The sequence below is a fragment of the Drosophila kikkawai genome, chromosome 3R, assembly GCF_030179895.1.
Source record: "Drosophila kikkawai strain 14028-0561.14 chromosome 3R, DkikHiC1v2, whole genome shotgun sequence".
Classification (NCBI taxonomy): domain Eukaryota; kingdom Metazoa; phylum Arthropoda; class Insecta; order Diptera; family Drosophilidae; genus Drosophila; species Drosophila kikkawai.
This window is the reverse complement of record NC_091731.1, coordinates 14,208,954-14,221,162: the sequence shown is the minus strand read 5'-3', so window position 1 is coordinate 14,221,162 and position 12,209 is coordinate 14,208,954. Positions and strand designations below refer to the sequence as shown.

Below are 12,209 nucleotides of genomic sequence, written 5' to 3'. Positions count from 1 at the left end.
TGAGAGCAAACACCCACAAAGCACCGAGAGAAAAGGCTAATAACTAAAAGATTAGGGATTATAAAATAAAAGAAGCTTTAAAAAGTTACCAGACGCTCTGGAATCTTCTAAAACCAAAATTTTCAAACTATCAATCAATAACTTAAGCCCTCTTTAAGGCGCTTATACAAGTTTAAGAACGAATGTTAAGGCCTAAGCTTACAAATAATAATTATACTTTTATATAGTTTATTTTACAGTATCAATAAAACAAATCATTTACTAAACCTTTGGTGCTGATTTAACATTTTTATCCTTGTGGATTTCAATGATAAATTGATTTTAACGTTACTATATCATGGCTTGAAGTTAGTTGCTTATAAATTATAATATATATTTCTTAATATATAATTACATGATTTTCTTCCTGTGCCAAGCCTCATTTGAAATAAGCTAGAAGCGGCAACAAAGCCAAAAAAGTTTGCTAGCCCAAAGTCCAAGACCGAATTCCAGGCCAAGAACACCACCATTACAACTGCAGCTGGGACTGGGATTGGGGCTTTGCCTCTGGCTCTGCTTCTGGTTCTGGTTTTTCCTCTACCTTGGTGGAAAGTCGAGTGCAAGCCGCAGTCCGGAATTATGCCAGGGAAATTCGCCAACGCCATCGGACGCCTTGCGATTCATGCTCGAGTGCTGCACGTGCCGCCAGAGGGATTTGGAAGGCATTCACTAAATCACGAATTTGATGTTCGATTTGGAGCGTTTTGGAAATGCCAAAGTAGAGCCGAGCGGAGCATCTATAACTTAAGCGACCGGAGACGTGACTCTGGAGGATTTACTCACACGCCGGACCATAAATCTTTGATCCTCGATTGGATCTGGAGCGGCGCAACGATTGCCAAGCCAATCGAAGCTGTTTTTCTCATTGATTAAGCGCGCTTTTATTGACGTCCATTGCCGTCCATCACATCACTCTCTCCGCGAAATCGTGGCCAGCAATTATTAGCCATTACCATGCAGGCCAGTTCAGTCCAACTCCAGCCCAGCACATTCACCAGGCGGCAGCTAGCTATTGAAGCCGGAACTGGTACGACTCCGAGGTGGACTTCGCCGACTCCGATCGGGCCATATAAACAAGGAAATCTGGCCGGCAGAGCATGGCTCAATGGCTGGTAATTATGCGAATAAATATTGCATTGTGGCAACACGGCAAGTGCAACACTTACCCGCATTAATTCAATTTTCTGTGAGGCAAGAACCTTTATGGTTCGAGTTGGCTAATATAAACGAACTGATATCTCCGCAAATTGGCAGCTGTTTTCGGCCAATTAACACAACTTGGCTAAGAAATCGACGGGGCAATCGGAAATTCTAACGAAAACCAAACCTGACCACAAAACCTGATTGCGTTTAGTCATCGCACATTGTGGCGAAAATCATAATGAGCCGCCGAGCTGTTGACAAGTTGCTGGGTTTTCGTTTCGTTTTTTGTTTAATTTTATATTTTTTCTTTGCAGCTCGATGAAATCACCCAGACCTCGACCCAAGTTGACCACAATTCAAGGCCATAAATGCCGGAGTAAATGCGATTTGGCAAGACCGTTTCAGCCACAATTGAAAGTGATTTCTGATAGATAGCTCATCTGTCAAGGGGTTACCTTATTCAGTGCACCAGCAGTAGCAGCATCTGAGGTTTCCCAAGCCGAGACGCACATTATGCAACTGTCCCATCCTCCGGACAAAGATGCATTCATAAAGCATTACCACATATATCTCCTCAACTATGTCGCACGATTGACAGCTCATTTTTTATTATTTATTATTTACGACAATCGCTGGTGACCTGACCCACATGGCGGATGAGCTTTTGGGGCTCGCACTCGCCACTCACTAACACCACTTGGCCATTAGGCGGCCATTAAGGCTGGCCAAGATGGAGATTGGGATCGCGCTGGGCCCGCGGGTCAGCTAGAAGCGCCTTACTGTTCTTCTTGATTGACATGCTTAGCACTCTGTGGATGTTGTATCCGTATCTTTGTATCTGTATCTGCGACCACGCAGCCAACCTCATTTACAGTTGCTCCTAGCCGCTCAATGGGCGCTTTGTTGTTGCCTGGCTTTTCTTCCGCTTTCAACGGTTCATAATTGAAATTATAATTCAATTTGCCCGCCGCACACTTTGCTTTTCAATTATTAGAAAATGTCTGGAGTTGAGAGAGAGGCAGGGAAGTGAAGAGTTGAGAGTGAGGAGCGATTGCAGTTGCAGATACATTAATCATCTGACGAATGCAGATGAACACTGGAAACAAAAGGGTAAACTGGTCACGATAATAACGAATTTTCAAGTAGCTTTTGGGGATTTTGAAATGGAAAAAAGAAGTTGAGTTTCAGTAAGAAAATGAAAATATACAAAGGGTATATTTTTATATTTTAATATTGATTAAATATTATTATTCCCCATTTTTTATTATATTAAAAATATACATAAACTTTCAAATTTTCTCCCTGTGCAGTTACAAATACCTTGGATAGCGTGCCATCCGCTGCGCATGCGCATATAAATTTTCCAATTTGATTGCGAATCCTTCGCTGATACGTATTTCCATTTCATGTCCACATAAATACGGCAAGTGAGTGTAGGAGAAAATATCTCTATAAAAAATCCAACTTTACGCTGCCGTGTCGTGTCGCCTCGTTCGCAATTAAGAACGCTTTCATTTTTCATTTTCCACCTTCTTGCCTTTCCTTACCGCCACGGCTTTTCGGCACGCCGAAGCAGGGAATTACTTTTACTGAATATAATTGAATTAGCATTAGGCATTCCACCAGCTGGCTTTAATGGTTAATGGCCTTCCCTTGTAGATCGGCAGCTCTGAGATATAGATATGTATGCGAGAAATATTTATTTATTAGCTGCTTGAATATCTTTCCTAATTGAAATCCCTTCCGTCTGCTTTTCTGGGACGCAGATAAATTGTAAAACTAATTCAAACTTTTTCTCCCTTCGCCAACAAAAATAGAAATGAAAAATTGGGAACTTGAAATGTGTCTTATGTGTGTGTGTTTCCAACCAAAATCAAGGCGCACTTGAGAATGCTTTCACATTTTTCCCCCCATAAATAAGAAGTGCTGCAGCTCCCTCTTTATTTTTATTTTGTTCCCTCTCGGCTGATAAAGCAATAATGAGGGTCAGCCTTGTCTCTGGGGTTGCTGCCTCAATTATTTACAATTTCGTAGTGGTATTGATTTGCCGGGGGAGCAAAGTCCAACCTAGAGAGCCACAACTCCAATTATTGGCCTTTATCAGTTAATTATGGGGCAGAGAGGCAGAGGCAATGGCTTTGACCTCCTCCTCTATGGGTCACAGACGACTCCGAATCTGATGTAACTCGCCGGGGTCTGCTCTGCTTTCGCTGCACGCGTTTTGCATGCGTTGTTTAAAGCGTTTTAAAAACTTTTTAAAAACAAAACTGACTTACGCAAGAATCGCGTTTAGGTGGGGCGTCGTCGTTGCCAGTAGAAAGTGCCGCTCGACGACACATTTGTGGCATAAATTAAGTCATTTACTTTGATGGCCATCCGTTGCCAAAACAGGTGGCCAAAACACCTGAAGAGCCGCCTGCAATTTGCCATTCCCCCCATTCAAACTTTGTGTTTACTGCAGATATCCAAGAGTGTCATCTACTTTTGATTCATTCGCCGTCTGCTGTTTGTTTTTCTTTCTTTTAACAATTAATTGTTATGCGTTTTTAAGCCCACAGACAATATCTTATATAAGTATATATCATCACATGTTTGCATTGCACACTTTACAGTTTGCTTGCGTTTTTTCGCTTTTGTTTGCATTTTATACATTTTGGCGTTAATTTTTTCGGTTTTTTTTTCGAGTTTGGCAAAGAAAAAGAAAAACTTTCTCCCGCCGCCGCCTGTCGTGCCAACTCTTGACGCACAAAAAAAGCAGAAGACATATAGAGATAGAGGCAAAAAATTAACAACAAGCCGATGATTTACTGGCAAAAACCAAAGAAATGATCATTGGTGGGCATTTCGAGTTATTTATTTACCTTGCCAAAGAGCACAAGAAAACGAAAATGAAAAATAGAAGCAAAGGTGTCAGAGGAAATTGAACTTTTAGCACTCGGAAGCAGCCATAAATAAATACGAAAAGACAGTGTCATCTTTGCGAAAATGCTGGTGGCAAATAATAAAAGTAAGCTCTTTAAATTAACAAAAGAATAATTGTTTATTTGGTTTATTTTTTGTAAAGGAGAATAAGTAATTCTTTGGGGCTTTAAGTTCTTTTTGGATATTTTCTTTTGTATTTAAAGATGTGATTAACTGATTTATAAAAGCAATCATAAGTTGAATGCTTTATTTTGTACATAAATATGTTTGCCTTTTAGCTTGTTTATATTTTACAACCTTCTTTTTAGGTTAAAAATTAAATAAATTGTCTAAAACCTTATTATATCTTATCATTATCATTATCAAACCAAACCTAAAGTTTGTATCTTAGAGTCTCAGATACAAATTTATCTGCAATTGTTATTTATTAATGAAAACCCACCCGAAAGCTGCGATAAATCAGCCCGAACAGGGTCAACTGATAAGGACCAGTCCCCGAGAAACACCGCTGGACTCCGACCTGAACCCAAACCCAAACCCAGACCTCCTCAGAACTGAGTCCCAGACGGAGCTGTCATATCTCATGGCTGGCAGCTCGTCGCTTCCAATCAATCACGTTTCGGTTATCGCCTCACTCGGCATGAGAGGAACACCGAGACGAGACGAGACGAAATGATGTTGGTGAAAAATATGGAAAACAAAGGGCAGGGAAATCCATGACCACAGACAGTTTAATCTGCAGTGTTTCGATTATTATGCAAACAGCAATGAAAGCTGGCAATTTAAGGCACCTATTTGGTAAACAATGAGCAGCGGCGGATTGTAATAGAAAAAAATACATAAACAAAAAAACCTAGTGCGTGCCTTGAAAATGCCGAGTATAGTAGGGGGAAAAGTGGAAAGTTTCCCGGGTCTCGCTGGCTGCATAATTGTTTAGTGGAGTGGGGCTTGTTTCTTTTTAAATTTAACTGCGTAACCCCACACAGACACCCCTCCGAAAAAAAAACACCTGCGGGGCACCCACCACCCTCCTCCCCCTCGAAAAGTTCGTGCCAAAATGCAGTTTTCCATTTACAAACTTCTTATTTGCTCAGTTGATTTGCCTTTTGTTTGGTTTTGCTTCTTGTCTTGGTTTGTTTGCGTTTGGCACGTTGCTAATAAAGCAACTATGCGCCATGCAGAAAAATCTCGAAAAAAAATTGCATAAAGCGAATAAAAAGCGCAGCAAATGAAATGCTCATATTTGTGCCATTCGGTTCGAACGAGTTTTTGTGAAAGTACGACGGCTATCTAGCGGATAGTTAATACGAAATTTACAGCCGCCCCCTGTCGCTGTCCACCGCGGCCACTTTGGGGCACGACTGCACTCGATTCCAGCCAGAGAGAGAGGCGTGGCTATGGGATGGGCTGCCAAAGCGCCAAAGCAAACCGTTACACGGTGAAAAATTATTGGATAATTTATTTAAATATTTAAAAATAAATATTAAGACTGGGAAAACAAGTATCTTTTAATTAAAAGTGTAACCTAAGAGCGTTTTTAAATAATATTAATATATTTATCAATATGTTGACAATGACTAACACTTGGCTTGGATAAAGTTATCTAAGTGAGGACTTTTAGAGAAAGAAACTAGGTATGTATATCCCTTAATTAATCCATTTCTTCTTTCTTTTCTTTTTTTCTTATTTATTTTTAAAAATCAAAATTGTTATCTAATAAATCTTTATAAATTCCTAGTCCCGTGTATTATCATTTATTATTTTTTTGCCAAAATCAAAACAAGTATCTAATAAATCTTGAAAAATGTATGATAATTTATCCCCGTGTAAGCAACCAAACCCCGTGGCGTTGGAACACGTTTCTCTGTGGCAATTTTAGTTTAGCCTTTTTTTCTGTTGCTGCAGTCTCCGTCCGTCTGTCTCCTTTTGCACTTTATTGACAATTTCTTTTTTGTTTTCTCGAACGTGCGTAGCTATTGTCGCCGATGGTGGAAAACCACACTACACACACAAACACAAGGCACAACATAACACACACATTTTCAAAACCGGCCACCGGCTGCGTCGCATCGCATTCAAGCGTTGACAGGCCCGTAATGAAATGCGAATTTCATTCATGGCAATTGGTTATAAGTTACGTCTTGGACGGGCGGCGTTGGTCAACAACATCCCGGAGAAGCTGAAAGCCAGGGTAATTAAGAAGCAACTTTAAGGGAAATGCTTACACTTGAAATCAGTGCTTAATTACGGATATTCATAAGGAAAAACAAAGATCTAAAGATCTAAGTTCAATCAAATTAATTTAAGAAAATCATAAAACTTCAACTTTTAATTAAAAATATACACAAAAAAGGTTTTTATAAATATCTGCAGAAACCAGCCTTAACTTAGCTATTAATTACTCACAAACTGGTTTTAAAAAGGCAACAACTTAGGTGTTAATTTAATGAATTAAAAGACCATCTCTTAGAATAATTTGGAACAAATGGTCTCAATTCTTCCGTCAAATCTAGAAGGAACAATCCAATGTTTTCCAAAAATACATTTGAGTTAAATTAAAAGCAGGAAACAGAATAGAAAATCAGTTTGCAGTTACTTGCCAGAACTTTGAGTCATTTGGGAATTTACAATATCCGATCGATGGCGGATTTGAGTCATATGCAACGGAGACGTTGTCACCTGGCAGATCGGTCAAAGCTTAATTACCTAACGCAGATCGAATTACCGATCAACACATTCCTAAGACTTCCCAGGCAACTCGTATTTATTTATTTTTTTATTTATAACTGAAATCCAAGACGCTTACAGGTACAAATATTGCTTTTGCCGAAATAAAAAATAAAACCCACACACAAAGGCCGGATATCGAATAACATATATAAAATACTTAAGGTTGAGTTTTTGTGAACATTTCCGCTGGAAAGTTGCAGAAAAGATTGAGTATTTAAGTAAAAATAAAAATACGTTCCAAATTATCCGCTAGGTGTTTATGCAAACGACCGCACAAAAACAAAAATTAAAAAACAACGAAAGCAAGGCAAAAATCGTTGCTTTAACGCAAAAATTTCACAGAGTCAGCGGCGGTCATAGCAGAGCTTAGCGAAAACCAGCAACAAAGCAGCAAAAATATGCCAGACGAGTAATAATTATCCAAAGAAATTATAGCCCCCCTGCGTGTGTCTGAGAGTGTGTACCTGCTGCAGTGCTGAGCTGCGAAACTGCGAAACTGAGAAGGTGCCCCAAAGGTGCTAAAAGTTATGCTGCTCGCAGACAGCAGCAGCTGAAAGCGGATTATGAAATATGGAATCCATGGAGCCCAAAAACGGGAGGGACCCAAGAAGCGATTAAAGATAAGGTTAGGATATGCCCGTGGTACACGCACATTTCAGGGGGTACCGTATTTGGCAGTCTTTTGGAACTCCTACGTAGGTTAAAGTATGATTTTCATTAAGATTTAAGTTTTAAATACGAACTGTTTGTACGGAAAATTATATATGGAATTTTAAGATTTAGGATTATTAAGATAAGTCAACTATAGCTTTAACAACATGATTTATATTCGTTTTGATTCGTTTTTTTGATAACTTTAAAATTGAAAATCATTCGAAGTCAAATTATTTCTTTCAATTATTCATTTTTAGACATTGGAAATAATAAAATATATTCTAATTTTTGTGTTATTAACAAAGATCACACTAACGAAATTTCCTTAGATTTAAGCTTAACAAATCATAAAATTCTGTAACCAAAGATGAAGAAATTCGAGTACCCGGTATTCTCTAGTCGCAAAACTTAGCCACCGCTTCTAACTGGCTTTGGTCGATCGTGGCAATAGCCACAACCGCCTGCTAACTCGTTTGCAGATTGAGGTAAGGCCAAAGCTAAAGGGAAAACTGGGAATGCAAAAGGCTCCTCTCTACTCATGAACCTCGGCTCCAAGATGATGTATAGAGCTGCGATGGTGTAACTTACCCGGGTTGTTTGCAATCCGTATTTGCTGGCTGAGAAGATGGAGATGATGAAGCTGCTGCTGCTGCTGCTGCGGTTTCCACAGTTGGTCGGGGGCGTTCCAAGGTATCGTTATCGCGAATGCGTTTTCAGTCAACTTTTTGTTTGAGGCGTTTTCAGCTATGTTTCGATTTCGTTTACGATTTGATTTTTTTCTTGAGGGGACAGGGCACTACTTCACTTGGTAGAAAAAAACTTGAATTCCCATGAATCACTTGCACGTTGTGTTATTTCCTCGGCATTATTTGCTTGTTAATTGGTTTCGTTGTTGCTGAATATCGGTCGCAGTATTATTCTCCTATATTTTGTTTGTTTGCTTGTTATTTTTGTTTGGCCGTTGTTGGGTCGTTTAGAAAGTGGGTTACAACTGACAGAGGAGACAGAGCGCGTCTTGGTTTACGCCTTATGCAAATTACAGATATTTGGATTCGATTCGGGATGTGTTTCGGCCAGAGGCAAACGTGGTGGCAAACTTGGTTCAACTTTGTATATTCTCCAGCGATGGAGCCACAGAGATACAGATACAGATCGCACTCCGTTCGCTGCGTTTAGCGCTACAACTTGAGATTCCGCTTGAGACGTTTGCACTCCAACTCGATTCAAAAGCAACTGATCGCTCAGACCGAGCAACCGAACGATCATCCCCGGCGAACACCACGTTAGGACAAGTTTCTGCCTGCGCCGCCTGAAGGTGCACGATCAGGTGAGATGCCGAGAGAGACAAAGAGAGCGAGACCGCCAAGATCGGAACGAGATTTATAAGACGGGCTTGAAGCTTTTTAACGGATTTTTGCAGCACAGAAGAGAGAGCTGAAGAACTCTCTCCGAAGAATAGAGTGCCCGTACGCGCATTTTTGAATAAACTCAACGGGACAGTGTTGCAAGATGAAAAGATCTTAGTCGAGATTTCCACCTTAAATATATTGCTTTTTTTTATTTTTTAATTTAATTTAAAAAAAAGAACAAGCCAAAGAATAAAAATATGTGATTAAAAAAAAGTTAATTCCGTATAAGCAAATGTATTCTATGTATCCTTTTAGCGATTCAACTAATGATTAAATCGGAAAGATTTTCACCTAAAAAGTTTTGATCTATCATTTTTTAATTTAAATTTATACAAAAAAGAATAAGAAATATATGATTTAAATAAAAAAATATATTAAAAAGAAAGATTATTAAGTATTTGAAAACGTTTTCTATGTATTTATTTTTATTCAATATTATCTAATGATTAGAATTGGATATAAAATCCTTTTTCAACCGGAAATTTATAACAATTTTCATTTAGGAAAGTGCCAAACCTTTATGATCGCCATAACAATTCTTGGTTTTCAAAAATTTTTTTTAAATATTAATTTTATATTATCCCAGGCTTAAACCATTAAGAAATAGATTTTTAACTATTTTAAACCCTTCTTATCAATCAAAACAATAACCAAATGTACAAATTAAGGGTACAGAATATTCATGAATTTCAATTTAAATGATTAAACCTAAAATCTCGCGTAAATTTGCAGTTAAAATTCAAAATTCATGCCACAGCTTGACTAATGGTCCAAGGGAATGGGAATATAGTAGTTGACCTTGTTCGTCTGGCGCTGCGAGATGCACTCGCTGATCCAGACGATGTTGCGGCACTCCAGCTGCTTCAGCTTGATGAACGAGTAGAAGATGCCAAAGTGATACTGCTGCAGAAACGAGCTGGCGTTCTTCTTGGCCTCCAGAATGAGGAAGCGGTCCTCCAGCGTTATCATGCCGTCGGTGTCCCGGTCAAAGATATCAAACAACTTGCCATATCCCTCGTACATATTGCACACGTCCCGTATCTTATCGGCATCGGCAGCAAAGGCCAAGTGATCCAGGGCCACCACTGGCAGGGAGCCACAGGTGGGAAACATCTTCATACGGTGGGCCGGTCTGGGAACTCGGGTTGAGTTAGATGTCCCCAAAGAGTACCAAGAGCACAACCCTTACCTGATGTCGCTGCCTATCGCATTTACGGCTATGGTGATGGCCCGGCGGTCGGCCTCGAAAGCCAGCAAATTGGTCATCACTTCGCCTGTGCTGCCGCCCAGCCCGCGGCAGTAAGAGTGGAAACCCTCTAGATAGGCCCGGTACAGGCTGGCCCGCACGATCTCCACGTCAATTTCATGCAGCTTCTCCCGGGGCATATCCGGCGGAATAAACTTGGCGATAGGCGTATCGATGAGCACAACGTCGAAGAGCTCCGACAAGTCCGTAACCAGCTCGATGGCCGCCAGCTGGTCAAAGAGGCCCAGCGGGTGGCACATCTTCAGCAGACGCTTCATGGGCCGCCGGTTGTTCAAGCCTGCGATCAGCATTGCGATGTTGTCGATCATGTACGGATAGCGGATATACTCCAGAAATGTGGTCAGCGGCTCTGACGAGTGGCAGAGTATGTAGTCATACTGCTGCATCAGGCGGTCCTGCAACCTCGAGTTGATCAGACCCACACTCGGCTCGCCGTGCCCGCCGGCGAAAATGTTGCCGTAGTCGGTGCCATTGATGCTGATCATCACGTCCTCGAGGCTCTCGCACTGCGTCAGGTTGAGGTAGTCAGAGTTCTTAAGCATACCGTTCTTAAAGCCCCGCGTGAGGCCCTCAAGGTAGCCCCACTCAATATTGAACATCATCGACATATTTGGCGGATACAGAGGAAGCTTAAGTCTAGAAATGTTTACTCCACTTTGGGATGCTGATACTACTGATTCGACTCAGATTGATGGATTTGTGTTGGGTGTCTTGGGTTAACTAAATGTCGAGCTAATGGTCCATAAGACAGACAAAACCTTCATCATTTGAAATGAATTTAATTTGGGTAATTATTTACTTCGTGGTTTACATTTCGAATCGACAAACGACCAGCGACCAGGAACCACCTCTCAGCAGTTCGGTCCATCGCTCTCAAAGCTGTCCAACGCTTAGTGGTGTCCCTGAGCCTCGGCCTCCAGCTGCTCCTTGGACTTGTAGCCAACCTGCTCCTCGGGGGTGTGGGGCCAGAACGAGGGCCTGTTGATGGGGTCCAGGGCGCTGTCGGGGAAGGCATCGCGGTAGTCCTCCATGGTCATCTGGTCGTAGGGCAGCAGCGACTTCAGGTGAGCAATCTCCTTCTGGTAGCTCTGGATGCGTTGCTCGGAGGCCTTCTTATACGAGTCAATCTCGCTCTGCGACTCCTTGATCTGGGCATCCACCTGCGAGGACACCTTGTCCTGGGGATAGGGCACCTTCAGGGCCTCGTACTGCTTCTGGAAACTGTCGACCAGTCCGGCGACGGGGACCAGCTTCTTGTAGTTGGCCCAGTCGATCTGGGGCGGGCTCTCAGGGTTGGCCAGCACGGCGCGCACATAGATGTCCGACTTGGTCTTGAAGGCGCCGAAGCTGCTCTTCTGGTTGGCGGGCACGCGCTCGGCAAGAGCGGACCAGTTGATCGAGGATTGGGCGATGCGGCGGGCGGCCATTCTGCAGCACAAGAGCTGTGAAACAACAACAAAAACGGGTATGAGGTTAGGTTTGTTATGAGAAAATAAAGGGAACCCTTCGGGAACTGGAGTGGTCTCAATCGCTGCTTAATTTAATGCTTGGTTTGCATTAAATCGTGAGTGGTTCTCAAAGTAACCAGGCGCAGTCGTAGGGAAAATTATGCCTGCAAAAATTATGTAATTTTTTTTGGCCTGCCGCAGGTGCAGATATCTGCATAACAACAACACGGTTCTCCTGGCTGTCGTTCCACTCCAGCAGTGAACCTAGTATCCTCCGGCGACCCCAAACATTTACTTTTTATATTTTAAAGGCCTTTCAAGCAACGTACTTATATTTTTACGAGAAAATAAATTTCAGCCCAGAACTTACACTTTGAGTACAACTAGTGTGACCAGAGTCCTATTTCAGCTTAACCTATGATTTTCCCCATCTCGGCAGGGTCACACAGAGGGGAGTGTGTTTGGACATGGTTCGTGTCAAAATAGAGCAAGGATATTCGGGCTTTTCCTTTATTTTCGGTGCTTTGAGGCCGATACCATGAATAAAAAATATCAATATTGTTGGGGAGCACCAAGAAGTCTTAGAATTACCGGGGA

At 41.6% G+C, this 12,209-nt stretch overlaps 3 protein-coding genes across 5 annotated transcripts in view; all 3 read right to left on the bottom strand.

Annotated features, from left to right (window-relative positions):
* The window catches only part of LOC108073135 (streptococcal hemagglutinin), a 38,228-nt gene extending 29,512 nt beyond the window's left edge, over positions 1 to 8,716 (bottom strand). Inside the window, exon 1 of the mRNA XM_017164640.3 lies at positions 8,077 to 8,716. The gene's annotated coding sequence lies outside the window, so the exon portion shown is untranslated. The remainder of the gene's footprint in view (positions 1 to 8,076) is intronic.
* An 844-nt stretch (positions 8,717 to 9,560) lies between these two features.
* On the bottom strand, positions 9,561 to 10,890 carry VhaAC39-2 (Vacuolar H[+] ATPase AC39 subunit 2). The gene is made up of 2 exons (XM_017164705.3): positions 10,087 to 10,890; positions 9,561 to 10,029 (listed from the first exon to the last, which is right to left on the bottom strand). Exons 1-2 carry the CDS (start codon positions 10,770 to 10,772, stop codon positions 9,660 to 9,662), a joined length of 1,056 nt encoding a protein of 351 aa, XP_017020194.1. The 5' UTR covers positions 10,773 to 10,890; the 3' UTR covers positions 9,561 to 9,659.
* Positions 10,891 to 10,923: 33 nt separating this feature from the next.
* Positions 10,924 to 12,049, bottom strand: ATPsynD (ATP synthase, subunit D). 3 transcript variants are annotated; one of them, XM_017164725.2, is made up of 2 exons: positions 11,983 to 12,049; positions 10,924 to 11,606 (listed from the first exon to the last, which is right to left on the bottom strand). In XM_017164725.2, the coding sequence occupies exon 2, from the start codon at positions 11,589 to 11,591 to the stop codon at positions 11,055 to 11,057; it is 537 nt and encodes a 178-aa protein (XP_017020214.1). In that variant the 5' UTR covers positions 11,592 to 11,606; positions 11,983 to 12,049; the 3' UTR covers positions 10,924 to 11,054. The 3 variants fall into 3 exon arrangements, with proteins under 3 accessions (XP_017020214.1, XP_017020206.1, XP_017020224.1); XM_017164717.2 differs by having other exon boundaries at positions 11,942 to 12,013; XM_017164735.3 differs by lacking the exon at positions 11,983 to 12,049 and adding an exon at positions 11,908 to 11,924.
* Between the last annotated feature and the right edge of the window lie 160 nt (positions 12,050 to 12,209).

Excerpts from the sequence above, each read along its gene's own strand:
- ATPsynD (XM_017164725.2), bottom strand. The coding sequence starts at position 11,591 with ATGGCCGCCCGCCGCATCGCCCAATCCTCGATCAACTGGTCCGCTCTT.
- VhaAC39-2 (XM_017164705.3), bottom strand. The coding sequence starts at position 10,772 with ATGTCGATGATGTTCAATATTGAGTGGGGCTACCTTGAGGGCCTCACG. Across the intron at positions 10,030-10,086 it reads GCGATAGGCAGCGACATCAG|ACCGGCCCACCGTATGAAGA; the intron begins GTAAGGGTTGTG and ends CCGAGTTCCCAG.